Here is a 21,594-nt window from a genome sequence, read left to right as displayed (position 1 = left end):
CTACATCGAGCCAACGCCCATGTCCGGCCAACACTTTTACGTCTGGATTAACAAATCAGACAAACTCACCCTAATCAATGAGCAAACAGATGACTGAAAGCTTTACCCAAGTTTTCCGTCGAATCAATGACTTTTGGGAAGAAAATTCATGTGAAAAAAAAAACTGTAAATGTACCACAATGTCAAATGCTTACTCTATCGTGTAATGATGTGCGTCCTTGGTCTAATGGGGACGGGATTTAATAAGCCCAGGCTTCTCCCGTCAGCCCTTGTCTTTTCTGCGGTTTTCTTCGGGTTATTCTGATTACAATGCTATCTTGTAACTTTCAATGATACCTTTGATGATGACAATAAACAATAAACAACAACAATAGTTTCGCAAGCTAGCCGCTAGCTCAAATGCCACTTTTACCTTTTACTTTTATTGCATGATTACCAACCATTGAACAGCAACTGCATATTTGCGGATTCATTGTCAAAAAAACATTTTTAACTTCATTTTAGGAAAGTGGATGATTTTCCGCAGCACACCAGACACTACGCCACAGCACAGTAGTTGAAAAACACTGCCTTAGATGTGCATGTAGTCCCCAGGTTACGACGTACTTGACTAACACGATTTCGACTTTACGACACTGGAGTCTCATCCGCCATTTTTTTTTTTTCCCGGTCACATAAACGGTACCTTATTGTACATCACAGTATCTTATTGTTTGTTTTACTTTATTAATATGACGTGTCCTATCCTCACTAGACGTAATGTTTCTCAGCTTTACAGACAATAAACAATAATGCATACACAAACATATATTAGCGCCTATTTTCTCAGTAATTGTAGCTATCCCAGATGCTGACACTAATTTCCCATCGCCAAATATTATCTGAATGTGCTCCTGTGTACCTAAAACACTGCACTGCTCCTATGAGTTGTGTCCAAAAGGGAAAAGTAGATAAATGTTGTCTCAACTCTTCAGTTATTGATCTGTCAGTTTGCCAAGAAGGCAGTGAGAGATGGCAGAAAAATTATTAAATGATAAATGTTTAAATTAGGGCTGTCAAACGATTAAAATTTTTAATCGAGTTAATCACAGCTTAAAAATTAATTAATCGCCCCCCCCCCAAAAAAAAGAAGGAAAAAAAAATAATCGTAATTAATCGCAATTCAAACCATCTATAAAATATGCCATATTTTTCTGTAAATTATTGTTGGAATGGAAAGATAAGACACAAGATGGATATATACATTCGACATACGGTACATAAGTACTGTATTTGTTTATTATAACAATAAATCAACAAGATGGCATTAACATTATTAAATTCTGTTAAAGCAACCCATGGATAGAAAGACTTGTAGTTCTTAAAAATGTTAGTACAAGTGATAGAAATTTTATATTAAAATCCCTCTTAATGTTTTCGTTTTAATAACATTTCTAAAATTTTCAAACAAAAAACAAACTAGTAGCTCGCCATTGTTGATGTCAATAATTACACAATGCTCATGGTGCTTCAACCCATAAAATCAGTCGCACCCAGGCGCCAGCAGAGGGCGACAAAACACCAAAAAACACAAGTAACAAGTGGACATGACACTGTGTTGTCATTTTAATCTGTTTAAGCGGGGCATGTGCGTTAAATGCGTCAAATATTTTAACGTGATTATTTAAAAAATTAATTACTGCCCGTTAACGAGATAATTTTGACGGCCCTAGTTGAAATATATCAGGTTTGTCCAGTATTTTGACCTGCTGAAAACTAAACAAAATAATATTTTTTCTAGGGGTGTATAAAATTATCGCGTTAACGGGCGGTAATTAATTTTTTAAATTAATCACGTTAAAATATTTGACGCAATTAACGCACATGCCCGCTCAAACAGACTAAAATGACAGTACAGTGTAATGTCCTCTTGTTTTTTGGTGTTTGGCGCCCTCTGCTGGTGTGATTTAATGAGTTAGTACCATGAGTGAGCATGGCGTAATTATTGACATCAACAATGGCGAGCTACTAGTTTATTTTTTGATTAAAAATTTTACAAATTTTAATGAAACGAAAACATTAAGAGGGGTTTTAATATAAAATTTCTATAACTTGCACTAACATTTATCTTTTAAGAACTACAAGTCTTTCTATCCATGGATCGCTTTAAGAGAATGTTAATAATGTTAATGCCATCTTGTTGATTTATTGTTCTAATAAAGAAATACAGTACTTATGTACCGTATGTTGAATGTATATATCCATCTTGTGTCTTATCTTTCCATTCCAACAATAATTTACAGAAAAATATGGCATATTTTATAGATGGTTTGAATTGCGATTAATTACGATTAATTAATTTTTAAGCTGTAATTAACTCGATTAAAAATTTTAATCGTTTGACAGCGCTAATTTTTTCATACTATACATAGGGAATTTTCATGTTCCTTCTCGGCTCTTCAACATGCTCTCAAATTGAATTACATGCTTATTTTAGTCCAAATGTTAGGTGAAGAATAATATAATTGTTAAAAAGGGCCACAAGTTTTTATGGACATGGGAAATGTAGGTGCTAAACTAAGACTAATTAAGAATACTCAATTTGCAATGTCTCAACATGCTGAACCCCTATGAAAAGCATATGCTGAACTCTATATCTCCTTGCAGAGAGCATGCTGAGAACAGCCAGCAGTCCAGACAGTTTGCGCTCCCGAACCCCAATGATCACCCCTGACTTGGAGAGTGGCACTAAACTGTGGCACTTGGTCAAAAACCACGACCACTCGGACCAGAGAGAGGGGGACCGAGGGAGCAAGATGGTGTCTGAGATCTACCTGACTCGGCTGCTGGCCACCAAGGTAAGCGGCTCAAAGCTCCCTTCCTTACGACTTCCTGTTGACCTTTGTTTAGTGTTAGTCTCTGAGCTCATTAACATTGTTCATAACCTTTTGCAAAAAAAAAAAAAAAAAACGTGCCTTAATTAGTGGGTTGACCTTTGACTATTGACTTGTTTGTTGATGTCACTGGACTCTCTCTTGGTAGCCTCGGGGCTTAGAGACCCAGGCCTTTAACCCTGCAATCATTACCCTCCAAATTCCTCAATGGCCTTCAGAATCCACTTTCAGCATACACACGTCCTCACTCGCTGGGATGTTTTTCCCCTTTCTTAATCAGGAGGGTTGCTGAGCAAAACCGCCGACATCCATGTGTTTCGTCCGTGAGTTTGTAAACTGACAATTTGATCGATGACATTCCCATTACACTGTTTTCTGAAACAGCAGATGCACCCCTGGAATTATTTTATTTTGAATCCAGAATATAATATGTTACATATTAGTAATTACTGTTGTTGCAGAATTCATTTACAATTCATGACAAAACAACAGATTTCAAATGGTACACTTTTAATTGGTCTACTTCTCAACTTGTGTGTCTTTGTATGTCTACAGAGATTTAAAAAAAAAAAAAAAAAAAAAAAGTGTCTGGCACAAAACTTGGATTTGCTTAAAGGTACACAATGTAGGATTGGTGGGCAAAAATGGTACTGCAAGAAGATCAAACTACTGACTGAAAATGCACTCCCCATTTGGGTTGCCAGAATAATGTTTGACCGTGGAGAACCAGCACTGGTGCATCATCCTCTCTGCCTTAGTCAAGAAATCACACATCAATGTGTTTGCAACCCAAGCCCCCTCCCGCCCAATTTTCTGGAAATTGTTTAAATATGACTAATAAACAATGTTGCATTTTGTTGCAAAATACATAGGCTAAAAAAAACTACACACAGACTAGCAATTTTCATGTGAACATACAGCATACAGGTATGTAGTCTATAACAGTGGTCCTCAATCTTTTTTTGCACCTCGAACCGGTGTAATGTGGGCTTTTTTTTTTTCGCGGACCAGCAATGTGTGGTAGAAAATAAAGTAAATATAAAATAACACGAAAGGGCTAAAAACAAACTAAGTGCAGGGTAAATGTAACTCAACATATGCTGAATCAAACTTTTTAACAGCGGCCTCTCCTAAAACTTGATGGCAAATAGCCTTGGTCGCAGGCATAATGAGTTCGTCTCCAGTAGTGAAAGGTTTCTTGGCTTGAGCAATACGGCTCGCCATAAGGTATGATGCTCTCGATGCAATAGCTTTTGTTGCCTACTTTGCTAGCTTTTAGCCACATATTATGCAGAATGGACTTGGTAGTAGGCTCCTCTTCTGGCTCAGCAGGCGGCCTTTTCTCCATAAAAAAGCTGTCCAATGACGTCGCCAGCCGTAGAACACCGCTAACAGCAGCTAACGTTACCGTTTACACTGACTGATGCTAGGCTGCTATAGGTGGGCAAAAACACCCCAGTAATGGCGGCCAACCACAAGATGGCGACGTAAACAAAGCTCTACTCGGATTAGTCATTAGAGTAGCCAGGCATATTTATTTGTCTGGAGGCACAGGCCAGATTGCAGTCGTTAACAAATGATTTACTATTTCTTTGCGGCCCGGTAGCAAATGCGCCACGGACAGATACCGGTCCCCGGTCCAGTGGTTGGGGATCACTCATTTATAACTTATTTCTATTACATAGCAAAAATAAAATCAGTACATGCTACAGCTGGGCTTAGTTGGTACACAAATAAATAAGATTTAAAAGACCCGTGATGCGTGGTCCAAGTTAGTTTATGTTACCATGACTGAAGTGAGGTAGGGCTACTTTTCTCAATGTATAAGCACACTGGCAAAGAAATATGCAATTTGGTAATCTATTGGCAGCATCCACAAAGACGATTTTATTGGTCCATCCATTTTAATTTCAATTATCAACTAAATATATGCACACGTATGTACGTATGCGGATCCACATGCTAAATATCGTAGCACCGATCAATGGATCCACATGCTAAATAACATAGCACAAGCACGCCAAATATGTTCCTAGTCCAAATCACATTTTATCATACATCAAGGTAATATAGTGAAAGTCAAATGTTCATGTACTGTGGTACCTTTACATACGAAGTTAATTAATTCCAGGACCTTGTTTGTAAGTCGAAATAGTCGTATGTCGAGCAGGGTTTTCCCATAAGAATATATTGTAATGCCATTATTTCGTTCCACAGCCCAAAAACCTTCACAAAATCGTTAATAAATACTGTACTGCTGGTCTTATAGCAAATAGCAATTACAGATAGCAAACAAATAAATTATAATACAAATCTGAATAATAACATATATAATAGTAATAATAATAATACTACCTGCAATATGTAACGAATCAGGTTTAATGTGGTGGATGTGTTTTGCGTGGTTTACCTGAACGCATCGTGTGGCATACGTGATAGTCAGAGAGGTGCATTAGTTTTTCATTTTTAATGTTCTTGGCGTCAGCTGGGGCAGACAGTAGGCATGTTGTGTTGCTCAAGTTCTCAAATGAATGGTTAAAAACCTGACGAATCTGGCGATTTCTTTGGCGATGTTACAATAACAATAATTGTCACCTGAACTTATAAAGACTGGCGAACGGAGGTCGAAGAAGGACCGTCGAGATCGTAGACATTCTACGGCCGTATTGTCGATCCAGTTTACTGACTCACACGCCCGGCTCATATTTTTTGATCATTTCCATATTCAATTCAATGGTAAGTGTCACCTTTTTTCACCACCGGAATTAACATTCTTGGAACCCAGGTTGATTTCTCCCACAAGAAAATCCGCCTTGCGGGAAAACAAAGAAACTGCGGCGCTGACATAAATAGTTGTATTTAGAGTATGTCGTCGGATGTAGAAGCAAATGGCAAGTCAAATTTTACGTCGGATGTCGAAAAGATCGTATGTCGAGGTACTGTCGAGGAGAAGCCGAGCAACTTTCAGTGTCTGTCTTTATTCTTTTCTTCGTTTTCAGTTGTCTCCATTCATTAAAGATCTCCAATGTATATCCTTGTTTTGCTTCTCTTCTTGTCTTCAAAATTTGGGGATTCATAATGACATTTTTTTGCTTGAGTGGTAGTCATAATTCAAACTGCTGGTAAAAGTTGGTTTACACAGCTGTGGCAACCCGGATGAAGACTGGAAACTGGTCTTGTGATTGGCTGATGATGAACACGGAATCAAAAACAAATTTGCGACAAGCAAATTGTCTTTTAAAATGGGAAAATCTTTACTTAACTTTCGAAAACTGTTTTAGAAGTATTTCCAAAAAACATGTTTGTTTAATGTCTATTGAAATATTATGGCCATTTCATGAATAATTGAAGTGCAAATCCTACATTGTACACCTTTACGTTCCACCCATCCATTTTCAGCACTTTCATTAACAGAGGAGCTCCATTGAGGAAAGCTGCACATGTCGACAAGCACTTTCCTGCTGCCTGCCAACATTGTTGCGTTAAGCATTCCTCAGTGACTCAGCTCACCCCGATACTTCCTCTCCCCTGATGTTTCCAATCATTATCTCCACATTCCCATTGTTCACGCACCACGTTGAGCACTATCTGTGATGCCTCAATCAGGAAACCATTAACAAGGCAAGCCAAGGGAAGGCAATGGGGAAACGCTGCAGTTTGTTCTTACTTATGACACCCCCACAGTTTTGTGCGTTTAGGATGTTGATTGTAGGAAGCGTGAATGAGCACAACACTGCAGGTTGGTTTTAAAAAAAAAAAAAAAAAAAAAAAAACTAAGATGTGGACAGGATGTTTGAAGAAAAGAGTGTGTAAAAGCTTGAGGATAATATCACACCATTTCAACATCAAAGGTATTTTTGAGGAATGAAAAATGCCATGTGTGATGTGATGAGAAAGGGGAAAAAAAACTTTGTGAAACAGCCTTAGGCTGAACTCTCATTGGGCACCATCAGAATGACTAAAAAGCAAACTGAACGTTAAACCTGTCACAAAGTTGGGATGGTAAAAGGAAAACACACTCAAACACCTGCCAGTCACATCCATTGCCTGCAGCCACACCATCAGTCCAGATTTGCTGCCTAATTAATGATTGCAACGCGACCTTTCCTTAATTTCTAGAGAATTAGAGTAGTTATTCATTCATCCACAAGGCCTTCTAAGTGTTTCAGTTCTCAATTACCATATTGGCCCGTATATAAGACGGTGTTTTTTGCATTGAAATAACACTGAAAAAGAGGGGGTCGTCTTATATTCACGGTCTAGACATTATACCCATTCACGATGCTAGATGGCGCCAGATATCATTGAAGCGATGTTCTGTCATGACAGATCTCAGCTAGTCTCCCCATTCACAACGCTAGATGGCGCCAGATATCATTGAAGCGATGTTCTGTCATGACAGATCTCAGCTACTCCTTTTAGTTTAACCAGTTTGCATTATTTTATTGCAATGTTTTTCCTTATTCAGATTTGTTTCAAGACTACAGTTACAGTTAGACTTCAATTTGATGGTCAATGCAGTTATTGCAATTTTGTTGTTTTATCACAATAGATTGGTTTATTTACATTTCAAAAAACCAGAAGCCATTCATTTACGAATGTGATTGCACTTTAGTTTACATATTTAAATGTTCAGATATTAAGGTTTGAATGAGGCAAAATAACATGCTTTTTCTCTCAAATATAGTTATAATCATTTTTTTTTTTTCGGATGTACTGTAATTATTTTCTGTATAAAAATTGATTTGGTGTTCAAAAAGTCTTTTTTTCAAACTTGAGTCTTGAAAATATAATCTTATAATCAGGGCCGTCTTATATTCGGGCCAATATGGTATTTGAACCAAAATCTACCAGGAGTATGAGAATGAATCATTTGACGTTTGGCAACTTGTTGAATCTTTCTCTGATGGTTGTCTTTAGGGCACGCTCCAGAAGTTTGTGGACGACCTGTTTGAGACCATCTTCAGCACAGCCCACAGAGGCAGCGCCCTGCCACTCGCCATCAAGTACATGTTTGACTTCCTGGATGAGCAGGCCGACAAACACTCCATCACGGACTCCGATGTCCGGCACACTTGGAAGAGCAACTGGTGAGTTTGCTCACTGCACTGCGTTCGTCAGAGATGCTTTGTTTCTTCAACAAACAGTAGACACAGTAAATTTGCAACACTTTTACATTGGCAGTCTATCTATATACAGTCAGGTGAAAAAATTTGGACACCCCATGAAATATTTAGTTCTTTATTAAAAACTGTTCACATATTAATGTCTGATCTTGTTTTTCTTTATCTCTGGGAAAGAAAGTGATTTAATTGCAGGTAAAAAACAAAAATTAACATTGTTTTACTCATTAGACCAAATATACAACAAAAACTCTTTATATTATTAATATTCTAACTGAGGAAGAAGTTATGACATCCTACCACCTAACAGCTAGTGTTACCCTCTTTGGCTGAAATAACTTCCGTGAGACGCTTTTTGTACCCATCTACCAGTCTTTGACATCAATCCGAAGAAAGATTGCCCCACTCCTCAACGCAGAATACTTTCAACAGTGAGATGTTTGAGGGGTTTCTTGCATGTACAGCCCGTTTTAAAACACCCCACAGCATCTCAATGGGATTAAGATCTGGGCTCTTACTCCACCATTCCAGGACTCTCCATTTCTTCCTTTTCAGCAAGTCCTTGGTGGATTTACTGGTATGTTGGGTCATTGTCATGTTGCAGGGTCCAGTTTTGCTTCAGCTTGAATTTTTTTCATGGATGATCTCCTGAAGCACCCTCTGATACACGATACGATACACTGGCCAGGTCCTGCTGAAGCAAAACATCCCTAAACCATGACACTTCCACGTCCAAAGATGTCCTCTGTTCTGGTGTCCAAATAATTCAATTTTAAGATTCATCTGTCCAAAGAACATTACTCCAGAACTCCTGGTCTTTGTCTAAGTTCACTCTGACAAACTTGTCTGGCCTTCATGTTCTTCTTGAAGAGCAAAGGTTTCCTCCTTGCACACCTCCAATGAAGGTTAAACTTCTGAAGTCTCTTTCTGATTGTAGAGGCATGCACTTTCACATCAACAGTAGCAAGAGCCTGCTGAAGGTTGCGTGATGACATTTTAGGGTTTTTGGAAACTTCATTTAGCATTTTGCGGTCTGCTCTCGGGGTGAACTTGCTTGGACGGCCAGACCTGGGCATGTTGGCAGTTGTTTTGAATACCCTCCACTTGTAGACTATTTTCCGGACAGTGGAATGGCTGGTTTTATATTCTTTTGAGATCTTATGAAATCCCCTACCAGACTCGGAAGCGTCTACAATCTTCATTCTGTAGGCCTCAGACAGCTCCTTTGATCTCACCACTGTGTTTTCTCTCACTTCAACAGTCAGTCACTGTTGAAAGTATTCTGCGTTGAGGAGTGGGGCAAACTTTGTTCAGACCATTGTCAAAGACTTTTAGATGGCTACAAAAAGCATCTCACTGAAGTTATTTCAGCCAAAGTGGGTAGCACTATTAGGTGGAAGGGTGTCCTAACTTTTGTTGATATATTTGGTTTAATGAGTAAAACAATGGTAATTTTTGTTGTTTACCTGCAATTAAATCACTTTCTTGCCCAGAGAAAAAGATCAGACATTGATACGTGAACATTTCTTAATAAAGAACTGAATATTTAATGGGTGTTTTTAACATGACAGTACACTGTATTTTCCACAATAAAAAGCGCACCTTTATATAGATAAAATATTGGCTAATCATGGCATTATATTCCTTTAGCACAGCTTCACCTTGTGGATGCATAACACAAACCCAACCACTACTACTACTGCCCCTTAATAATGTGGTGCACCTTTTATTCGAAAAGTTTTAAAATAGGCCATTTATTAAAAGTGCGCCTTATAGTGTGGAAAATACAGTAAATCGAACTTTGTCGGGGTGTGTGGGTATCTGTGTGTGTGTGTGTGTTTGTTCCCTATGGACGTCGAAACATCTAGGTGGATTTTGCCGAAATTTTTACTAAGTTGTACTTTGTTTCTGGGATTGTTCTTAAATGGGTTTGATCTCTGCAGGCCTATGTTTAGTGCGGAAAATTAATACGAAACTCCAAAAATTAGCATACAAAATCCCTGATTGTGGAGGCGACAGTGCCGTCATTTGGGCAAAAGACGCGTCTCTTGCAATTGCAATGTCGCAGTTGTTCAAACTTTACGGTTTCATGTAGGGTTGTTCCGATCATGTTTTTTTTTTTTGCTCCCAATCAGATCCCGATCGTTTTAGTTTGAGTATCTGCCGATCCCGATGTTTCCCGATCCGATTGCTTTTTGTTTTGCTCCCGATTCAATTCCAATCATTCCCGATAAATTTTCCCGATCATATACATTTTGGCAATGCATTAAGAAAAAAATGAATAAAACTCGGACGAATATATACATTCAACATACAGTACATAAGTACTGTATTTGTGTATTATGACAATAAATCCTCAAGATGGCATTTACATTATTAGCATCTTTCTGTGAGAGGGATCCACGGATAGAAAGACTTGTAATTCTTAAAGGATAAATGTGACTTTGTATATTGTGACTAAATATTGCCATCTAGTGTATTTGTTGAGCTTTCAGTAAATGATACTATAGCCATTTAACTGTTGTGCCCAAATGCATGATGGGAAGTACAACCATGACTGTGAGAAGTGGTACCAATTGATATATCTTCTCTGCGTTGGGAAATAACATAGGGTGTTAAGAAAAAGATCAATTACTACCTTTCTTCCCCACATTGCTTCCCACGATATTTCTAATCATAGAGAGAGGGATTGTAAGACTTTAGCCAATTAAAAAAATGTTCCAAAACTGCCAAAATTCACTCTACTCATTTTATGCTGCCTTTTAGCTCTATATATAGATAAAACGGCGCCATTAGATTGAACGCGACAATGCGTGAGTGGGTTGTGCAGCGTATGCGTTAATTGCATTAAATATTTTAACATGATAATTTTTTTAAAAAATTAATTACCGCCGTTAACGGGATAAATTTGATAACCCTACCTTAAGCCTAAACTAAAGACTCTGGATGAGTGTAACATATTATGTCTGTAACGTTAAATACAATTAGAAAACGATTTAATTACAAAATATATATATATATATATTAAAAAAAAGGCATGTCCGATATTTTTTTGCCGATTCCGATACTTTGAAAATGACGTGATCGGACCCGATCGATCGACATCTCTAGAGTCATGTACATATTCAAATGTGCTGTGATGATACGTTGCGGCTTTGAGTACTCCACAACAAGATGCTGGTTTTTTAAAAAATGTACAATTTTCCAGAATATTACAAAGGTATCCTTTTCAGACATATGCTGAACTCCGGTGAAGTAGTCTTTCTTCGTGACAAATTAGATATTGCATTCCAATTCATATTCTATCGCTTGTATGTTTCCTTGAGGGTATAATGGGAACCAATTGCTTTCAGACAGGCTATCCGTTTAAATCACGGGATTTAACCGGAGTTCAGCGTATGTCTGAAAGGGGCTGTAGAAAGCCTGCATAAGCATCGGAAGAACATGCAAACTCCGCTTAAGATGGCTTAGCTGAGCTTTCAACCTAGAACCTGTTCTTCCTCCTTCCAGATCTTCTTCTGCGCAAAGTTTGTTGCAATCTCCACACAAGAAGGCTTAAGTGAGCTTTGAACCGAGAACCTATTCTTCCTCTTTACAGCCTCCCCCTGCGCTTCTGGGTGAATGTGATCAAGAATCCGCAGTTCGTGTTCGACATCCACAAGAACAGCATTACAGATGCCTGTTTGTCCGTGGTGGCCCAGACCTTCATGGACTCCTGTTCCACGTCCGAGCATAAATTAGGAAAGGACTCACCGTCCAACAAGCTGCTTTACGCTAAAGACATCCCTAACTACAAAAACTGGGTGGAGAGGTACGTCAAATGCACAGAGTGGGCCGCCTGAGACCATCAATAAAAGAAAGGACTCATATATTTTTCACGTTCATGTAGGTACTACTCGGATATCTCAAGGATGTCAGCCATCAGTGACCAGGACATGAGTGCCTACCTGGCGGAGCAGTCCCGTCTACATGCCAACCAGTTTAACAGCATGTCTGCCCTACATGAAATCTACTCATACATCGTCAAGTATAAGGACGAGGTGAGCAATCAATTGTGATCACATGGAATCAGTGTTGTTTTCGTCAACGATGACGATAACGAAAATATTTCGTCAACGAACAATTTTTTTCATGACGATGACGTCACAATGACGCGCTGAAAACATCTGTCTTGGGAGACTAAAACATAACGAGATGGATGCCACGATGACACGAGAACGAGATGAAAATTTGCCATTGTTTCCGTCATAGATTCACAATGTGTGATATTTTCTTATTTTATGTAGAGTTAGCACGCACTTAGCAGTGTTTGGTCGTGTCACTCATGTGACAGGCTTACTCACCGCGTGAGTAAACCTGTGCCCATTCCTGGGTCTTTTTGTGAAAAATGTGTCAGGTGCTGCTTGGTAAGTTTTGTTTTCTTATCTTGGCTAGGTATGCCATGTTGCTTTAGCTTTTAAGGGTCTGTTCTGAGTGATAATCACACACTAAACTAACTTTTAGCATTAGCATATCATTTGCGGTAGAATGGCGTACCGCAAGCAACACGTCACTTCCGCTCATTAATATTCATGACATTAGCTAGTGTTGCTAAGTAGGGACAAGCCACCGTTTGTCCCTAATAGGAAATGAATGGAAATCTTGTACGGAGGAGATGTTTACAGAGTTAAACCTACCAATTCTCTCCGAAAATGATGTGCCTGGTGCCAAATTTACTGGCAAAGATGTGGAAGAACATAAAATGTTCAGTTAAAGAGATTGCTTGAGTGTCGAAGGCTGAAAAAGACGAAAAAAAACGAGCCGACCTAAGCGTAGCCTTAGCTTTTTTATCGACGCGACTGACAATGGCATTCTCCTGTTTCAACAAGCTATCCTTTACCATCAGCGCTGTCTTTCTTATATATCCTCTGGTTGTCCTACGTCTCTGATGTCTCTGTTCTTTGGGTTAATTTAGTTAGCTTTGTGTAGCGATCGCAAATGCTACTCAGTGACAGCCAACGAACACGTTTAATTTTTTCATTGATAACAAATCTTAATTCTATGATTTATTAACACTTCCCCCTTACTAAAGTTGTTTATATACATATATATATATATATATATATATATATATATATATATATATATATATATATATATATATATATATATATATATATATATATACATACAGAAAGGGTAACAGTGGCAGTCAGATACAGAGCTGGTGTTAAAGTCCGCGCAAGTTGATTCGGTCTTCACATTTTTTTCCTCCCGAGGTTTTGGTTTCCGGAAACGTATGAAGAAAACATCCTTCATATGTCGTAATGTCTAGAGTCGTTTCTACAAATTCCAAAAAAGCAATGCGTGATCGGCATGTTCGTTTTTGAAAGATTACCGGCGAAAAGTAGCACAAATTACGTTGTTTCTATGCGAGGGCGGGTCTATAATGTCCCACTTCGGCTTTACTTCCGCTTTACAATGCGACGTCACGGTCTAAAAATAGCATGCTTGCGGTACGCCTTTAGCGTTCACGTTAGCATTAGCATGTAGTGCAGTGACTCCTTGTCTTCTTAAAGTCTTGAAAAACATTTCACATACAGTTCGTGACATCCAGGTGGGTTTAATTAACTGCAAATAATTTGCTGTTTTCTTGCTGAGTGTGTATTATCATCATGAAAATAGTGATGTCCCTGTAGACTCTACAGTTATGTGCTTGTCTGTCATGTTCATTCGAAATTGTTGGAAACATTTTATTTACGTATTTATTCATGAGCTAGAATTTTTAAGTTTATAGACAAACACATTTCAAGAATTGTCGACTAAAACTAGACGAAGATGAACATTTGACTAAAATATGACAAAGACTAAAAAGTATTTTCTTCCAAAAGACTACAACAAAAATTAAAATGGCTGCCAAAAACAACACTGCATGGAATGAAACAACACAAACGACAGTAAGAAACAAACATGAACGGCTCACCAATGTCAGCTTTACAGATGTCATATCTCCACTGAAGCAGATGTGTTTTGTATTCATGACATCTACTGCAACATGTCCTTCTTTAAGTCAAAGTTCATCTGGCCTGGTACACACAGAAGAACTTTTCCACTCTTAAAACAGTGCTTGATTTCTTACACAACTCCACACATGAAGAGTTAAAAAAATAAACAAATTACTGTTGAGAATTATACTATTTGTGCCCCAATAATCTCAACACAGAACACCGCAAACATTAAGGGCGCGTTTCGCACTAGCACTGTTGAGTTCTTTTTCTCAGATAGTCCGCTTTATTTTTTAAATGTGAACACGCATTCGAACTCTAGTTCGGACCAAACAAACGAACTCTGGTCTGGTCAAAAATTGTGGGTCTCGGTCTGCTTTAAGAGCACTCTGCTTCGCTTGTGAATGCAAGCAGAGCAGTACACTGTAAAAAAACTATAAATTTTACTCAATAAAAATGAGGTAACAATTTACACTGAGTTTGATCGTGTAAAATTTAACCAATTTTACTGAGTAAATATTACCTAAATGCGTCAACAATAATATACTCAAATAATTTGGGTAAGGTTTACTTCTGTGACTGCGCACGCATGCGCAAATTGGTATCCAAAGTAGAATAATGGTATTTTCGACTTCATTACTATTTTAGGTACATGAGCTTTTCATTATATATATATATATATATTGGTCGTAATAATAGTTTTAACAACTGGGCAGGCTCTCTGGGAACACATCACAGGCAGCACAGTACCGTATTATTCTGTGCAAAGCGTCAATTTCAACACACGCTAATTGGTCCCGTGAAAAATAATGTAAACCGGACATTTTCATGAATTTATAAAACCCCGACGGATGCCCCGGACAGGATCTGAAAAGTGGACATGTCTGGGCAAAAGAGGACGTTTGGTCACACTACTTAAGAGGATGCTCGCCACGCTAAAGTTGATGCTAATGCTAATGTGATGAGTTACATTTAGTGTGTGAAGATCCCTCAGCACAGACCTTTAAAGGCTAAATCAACATTGGTGCATATTCTCTCTTGTCAAGATACGAAAACAAATCTTACCATATGTTTTCAAACGAGCAAGATGGAGCGCAGCCTAGCTTAAAACACATCCTAAACTCCAGATTGGAGAGTGAGGGAGCGGCGCAGCACATCTCACATGAGTGACGCAATCCAAACACTGCTAAGATGCAAGCTGACATACTCTACGTACAATATGAAAATGTCACGCATTGTAAACATATGATAGAAACTATGTTGCATTTTTATCTCGATGTCGTCTCATCAGATGAAAACTCACATTCATCTTGTTATGTTGTAGTCTCTTTAGCCACGTTTTTAGCTTGTCATTGTCACGTCGTCATGATAAAATTGTTCGTCCACGAAATATTTTCGTGATTGTCATCGTTGACGAAAACCACAATGGAGCAGAAAACTATTATTTTAAAGGCTTCCAAAAACCTTTTATTAGGTGGAAATTTTCTAACTTGTCAGAAATGGAGAAGCTTCTCTCATTCCTGATTTATTTGATTTTTTTTAAAAATGAGCTTTACGCTAGCAAGGAAAAAGTTTTCTGTTTTGTCATTATCCTTGCACTTCCAACAAAACCTGCCTAAATGAAAATCTGACAGTTTACAGGAAAATGTATGCTTTTACCCTTAAAGGGGAAGTTCAGGATTTTTGACATCAGATTTAATCTTCGAGTTAGCAAAGGTTTAATTAGTCGGTGGAGTTGATTTCCACAAATTTCGTGTAGTTTGTTCGTTATTTGTTATTATTCAGGGCTCCGGAGTGTTAATGCTAGTGCGAGGCAATTGGGCCATCTTAACATGCCAAATAAAAACAACATATGCACACATGTAAATCATCGATGACTCATCCAATCAATAGAGTTGGCTATGTTTTCGGGCTACAGTTAATAAAACTCACCATTGAATGTCAATAATTGCAGTAAGAACAGCAACGTTTGTAGTCCAGAAGCTCTGGAGAGGAGCAAGGCCGAGTTATATCACATCGTTTTTTTCCACTGCTGATTTTTTATGTCGTAGCCGCAAGCAAGTAATCAGTTTACTTTGCCCATTTCTTCTGTTTCCACAACCTCTAAATGCACATTTCGCCATGTTGCCGGCTGTCAGTTAACTCTGCAGACTGATGCTGCATTCGAGGAAGGTGGCAAGTCAGTTTCCAACCTCAGATTTGGAAAAATATCATTGAAACGCCTCAACTATTTGATCGCTTATGAGAAGGCAGGTTTGCTGGAGGTCAAAATGTCTTTTGATGGCCAAAATAAAAAACAACTTGCCGCTTACATTCGCTTGGAACGCTTTAAGGTCCCAACTGGTACCCTCCGAGTGGGACAACTCCGACTTCCCACCTTTCTCGAATGCAGCATGAGCACGAGTGGCAGAAGCACTCCTCTCAATGGCGTACCGCACGCAGGCTATTTTTAGACCGTGACGTCGCATCGTAAAGCCGAAGTGGGACATTATAGACCCGCCCTCGCATAGACCCAACGTAAAAAGTGCTACTTTTCTCCGGTAATCTTTCAAAAACGAACATGCCGATCACGCATTGCTTTTTTGGAACTTGTAGAAACGACTCTAGACATTACGACACATGAAGGATGCTTTCTTCATACGTTTCCGGAAACCAAAAACTCGAGAGGAAAAAATGTGAAGACCGAATCAACTTGCACGGACTTTAACACCAGCTCGGCGAATCCATTCACGTTTCATATGCAGTAAACATTATGTTGGGTTGGCATGGTCTTTCAGAGGACAAAGAGGTAAGCCATTTTTATATCTTTAACTTATTTTTTTTAGCGTAACGTTGTGCCGTACTGCTTCTGTCTGACAATGAATGACCTGAAAAGAATTACAATGGTATCTGACTGCCACTGTTACCGTTTCTGTAAAACAACTTTAGTAAGGGGGAAGTGTAAATAAATTATAGGATTAAGATGTGTTATCAATGAAAAAATTAAAAGTGTTCGTTGGCTGTCACTGAGTAGCATTTGCGATCGCTACACAAAGCTAACTAAATTACCCCCAAGAACGGTAAGAGACGTTGGACAACCAGAGGATATATAAGAAAGACAGGGCTGATGGTAAAGGATAGCTTGTTGAAACAGGAGAATGTCATTGTCAGTTGCGTCGATAAAAAAGCTAAAGCTATGCTTAGGTCGGCTCGTTTTTTTCGTCTTTTTCAGCCTTCGACACTAAAGCCATCTCTTTAACTGAACATTTTTACGTTCTTCCACATGTTTGCCAGTAAATTTGGCACCAGACACATCATTTTCGGAGAGAATTGGTAGGTTTAACTCTGTAAACATCTCCTTCGTACACGATTTCCATTCATTTCCTATTAGGGACAAACGGTGGCTTGTCCTTACTTAGCAACAGTAGCTAGTGTCATGAATATTAATGAGCGGAAGTGACGTGTTGCTTGCGGTACGCCATTGTGGTCGTATTACGTATCTAAAAAAAAATAGTCCTGCAGAATGAAATGAATTACGGCAGTTTGGTGTGACATTGTTTTGGCCGCATGGGTGTTTTGGAACAATGATCTGTATTTTGAATTTATTTGACTATGTTGGATCTGTTCGTAGATCTGTATCATTTTTTTTATTGGCATGCGAGGAAGGTGCCATTGACTCGCGCTAGCTTAGCCACTCCGGAGCCCTGAAACTAACAAATAACTTGCAAACTGCACGGAATTTGTTGAAATACACTCCACCAACTAATCAAACCCCCGCTAACTTGAAGATTAAGCCTAATGTCAAAAACTCTGAACTCCCGCTTTTAGACGAACAAGCAATTCATCCGCGTAGTGTCGGGAATGCATCAGTGTCCGACCTCATCCCATCTCTATCTTCAGATCTTGTCGGCGTTAGAGCGTGACGAGCAAGCGAGGAGGCAGAGGCTGCGCAGCAAGCTGGAGCAGGTCATCGACACGATGGCCCTGACGAGCTGAGGATCGTCCGCCCATCCGTCTCCCGCCCTTGCCCCGCTCCCACGCGCCACAAAGCAACCCCCCGACAATACAACAAACACAAACTGCAAAAGCATCGAAGCGGTATACTGCAAAACTGACCGGGCTCGGCAGAGATTGGCGGCTCTATGTATGCCTCCGTGTGTTCGTGTACGTGTGTGATAGAGAGCGAACTTTTCCACAGCCTCCCGTCACGCAGAACGTGTGACTGAGAGCTTTCGGTTGCTGTGGATGTTGTGTTCGATGGAGTTTGGAGCAAAGACACAAAGAACTCCACGCCGGGGCCTGTGGTGCATAACGGAGCCAATAGAGACGAGCTTTGTGGCTCACGTGTTGGCTTTTTTTTCCTATTTCATTTGTTTTGTATAAATGTAACCAACTGCCCACTCTCTGATCTCTCGCCACTTGTATTACTGCTGAATTTGCACAATTTACAGAAACGCTACAAAGGAAGAATATATAGATGTTATATATAAATACAGCTACGTTTTTAAAGAAAGATTAGGGAGAGAGCAGTTGTTTTTTTCCCCCCTCTTTGGTTTTAATCAACACAAAATCCAACGGTAAATTTGATAGCTGAAGTGCAAAGAAAAAAAATGCTACAAAAACTGAAAAAAAAAAAAAGTCGTACTGTGCCATGTTTCCTTTGAATGTTGTTTAGTGCAAAGACATTTTGTTAGGTGGAATGTGCTACCGTATGATTTGAAATATGAACACGCCTTGTGACTGAAATGAAACGTTTAAGACCGTCAGAAGAAGAAAAAAAAATGACAAAAGACAGCGCGCGGTTAGTTTTACTGCGTCCACTTCAAACAGTGCAATGTTTTGGGTTGGGAACACCAAATACGCACTCATAGGATTGTTGCTTGACATGCATTTTCTCGTTTTCCGTTCAATAAAGGCTCAGCTATAATCAACAAAAAGTCCATCGGTGGCCTAGCACGCATTTACTAATGTATACCGTAATTTCCGAACTAAAAGGCGCATCTGACCGTAAGCCAAATTTGACACAAAAACGGGTAACACTTTTTTGAGAGCGGCATCATAAGACTGTCAGGACCAAATGAACCACCATGAAGCTTTGAACCAATTGGCTGCAAAGTTTAATTGCTTCAAGAAGCTTCATTTGGCCATTACTGCACCTTTGAGGGAGACAGTCAACCTGTACTGCCAACACTTGTCGTCCAACATGCCTCCTAGCATGCATTGCAGCAGTACAGATGGAAATAACAATCAAAATGTAATTTCTGCACTAATTATTTCTTCAGTTACTGTTCCAGTTGTTTCATTCTCCTCAATGTATATAATGGGATATTTACACCAAAAGATAATCGATAACACTTTTTTGACAGCGGCATCATAAGACTGCGATAAGACCAAATGAACCAACCTGAGGCTTTGAACAAATTGACTGCAAAGCTTAATTGCTTCAAGAAGCTTCATTGTTCCCTTGAGGGAGACAGTCAACCTCTACTGCCACCTACTGTTAACACTGTTGTAGTCCAACATGCCTCCTAGCATGCATTGCAGCGGTACAGAATCAAAATTCATATTCTGTCCTAATTATTTCTTCAGTTACTGTTCCAGTTGTTTCATTCTCCTCATTGGATATAATTGGATATTTACACCAAAAGATAACCGATAACACTTTTTTGACAGCGGCATCATAAGACCAAATGAACCAACCTGAGGCTTTGAACAAATTGGCTGCAAAGCTTAATTGCTTCAAGAAGCTTCATTTGGCCATCACTGTTCCCTTGAGGGAGACAGTCAACCTCTACTGCCACCTACTGTTAACACTGTTGTCGTCCAACATGCCTCCTAGCATGCATTGCAGCGGTACAGATGGAAATAACAATCAAAATTCATATTCTGCCCTAATTATTTCTTCAGTTACTGTTCCAGTTGTTTCATTCTCCTCATTGGATAATAGGATATTCACACCAAAAGATGACCCATAACACTTTTTTGACAGCGCCATCATAAGACTGTCATAAGACCAAAAGAACCACGATGAAGGTTTGAACTAACTGGCTGCAAAGCTTAATTGCTTCAAGAAGCTTCATTTGGCCATCACTGTTCCCTTGAGGGAAACAGTCAACCTCTACTGCCACCTACTGTTAACACTGTTGTCGTCCAACATGCCTCCTAGCATGCATTGCGGCAGTACATATATAAATAACAATCAAAATTCATATTCTGTGGTAATTCTTCAGTTGCTGTTCCAGTTGTTTCATTCATTGCTAGTTATGGTGTTTGTTAACACTTTATTTGACATAAGACCGTCATAATTATGACACTGCCATGATGATTCATAAATGCTTATGACAGATATCATTTAGTGTCAAATTATCTCCCTTTTGAATGGATGTAAAAGATCCGAGCTCGACATAAATGGAGTTTGTGATATAATTTGCCGGATTACTCTTAATGACATCTGTCATATGCATTCATTAATGCTCATGATAGTGTCATGTCATAATTATGACGGTCGTAATGCAGTCTTATGACGCCGCTCTTAACCCAATAAATCAACAAATAAGCCGCAGGATTCAAAATGAGAGGAAAAAAGTAGCTGCTAATAGTCCGAAAATTACGGTAATCTGCCGAGTGGGGTCAGGTGCTGCTTAACTATCGTGTTGAAAGTGGCATCGAGACTTTTTTTTTTTTTTTTTTGCCTGAAGCAACATGTTTTCATGATGTCTGCAACGTTGATAGGGCTGAGTCTATATTATGTGAAGGAGGTCATCATTCTCATAACCTGCAGCTTTTCTTTGTCAAGCTATTGCCACTAGTGGCTTTTAAGACCATTCTCCTCCTCTCCGTTTCTTGAGAAATCCAATTTCAATTTCGTTTCTTGCTTGCCCAAAACCAAACTGTGGTCTTTGTTTTCATTTGTAAATTGTATACTTTCTCACGTGTTCATTTTGTAATGATTTTTGTTAATTCCCAACATGTAAATTGTATATTTGATGGTACGCTGAAGGCACAAAAAACACTTCAGTTTGCGTGAAGGTAAAAAGTACTTGATGGGACCTCAGCGGGGGTCCAAATGATGAGCATCTGTGTCTTTTGTGATGGAAATGTGACTTTGCTGCTTTAAACTCTTGTAATTTTGTTTTTCTATCCCATCTTTTAGGGCTGTCATTTAATGCTGATCATAAATGCTGTGGTTCTGCATTTTTTTCATTTTTCAAAGTCTACACATGACTTTGTTTACACGAGTGAGATGTGTCACAATTTTAACTGGATACATTTTACCACGCGATAGTTTACTTGTTACACCCATAGACTTTGGGGAATCGCGTAGATGTTCGGTCGAGAACGTGATTTAGTGTCTATCAAATTCGTTGCTGCGTTACATGTGAGCGACGAGTACAATGTAGAGCCCGAAGAAGCACACCGGACAAAAAGGTGGCAAAGTGACAAACATTCTAGACTCATTCTCTCTCAGGTTCATGTTCGGCTTGTGCTTGTATTCTTTATGCTTCTTGTTGTTGATCAAGCGACACGATGCTTGGAATGAAGCATCGGTCATGTGTTGCACTGCTGGGGCTGATGCCGGACTTGTTTTAAATGGGTTATAAAGCATGTCTGTTACAAAAGCATCATGCGTTGTAG

General features: G+C 39.0%; 1 protein-coding gene across 2 annotated transcripts in view; it reads left to right on the top strand.

Annotated features, from left to right (window-relative positions):
* The window catches only part of LOC130921934 (plexin-A1-like), a 484,623-nt gene extending 463,902 nt beyond the window's left edge, over positions 1 to 20,721 (top strand). For both annotated transcript variants that reach the window (XM_057846316.1, XM_057846315.1), the window contains exons 28-32: positions 2,647 to 2,837; positions 7,794 to 7,963; positions 11,595 to 11,807; positions 11,886 to 12,036; positions 17,860 to 20,721. In XM_057846316.1, coding sequence (XP_057702299.1) covers positions 2,647 to 2,837; positions 7,794 to 7,963; positions 11,595 to 11,807; positions 11,886 to 12,036; positions 17,860 to 17,955 — 821 coding nt within the window. In that variant the 3' untranslated portion in view covers positions 17,956 to 20,721. The remainder of the gene's footprint in view (positions 1 to 2,646; positions 2,838 to 7,793; positions 7,964 to 11,594; positions 11,808 to 11,885; positions 12,037 to 17,859) is intronic.
* Positions 20,722 to 21,594: the final 873 nt, after the last annotated feature.

The sequence above is a fragment of the Corythoichthys intestinalis genome, chromosome 9, assembly GCF_030265065.1.
Source record: "Corythoichthys intestinalis isolate RoL2023-P3 chromosome 9, ASM3026506v1, whole genome shotgun sequence".
In the NCBI taxonomy this organism is placed as follows: Eukaryota; Metazoa; Chordata; class Actinopteri; order Syngnathiformes; family Syngnathidae; genus Corythoichthys; species Corythoichthys intestinalis.
This window is presented reverse-complemented; position numbering and strand designations above follow the sequence as displayed.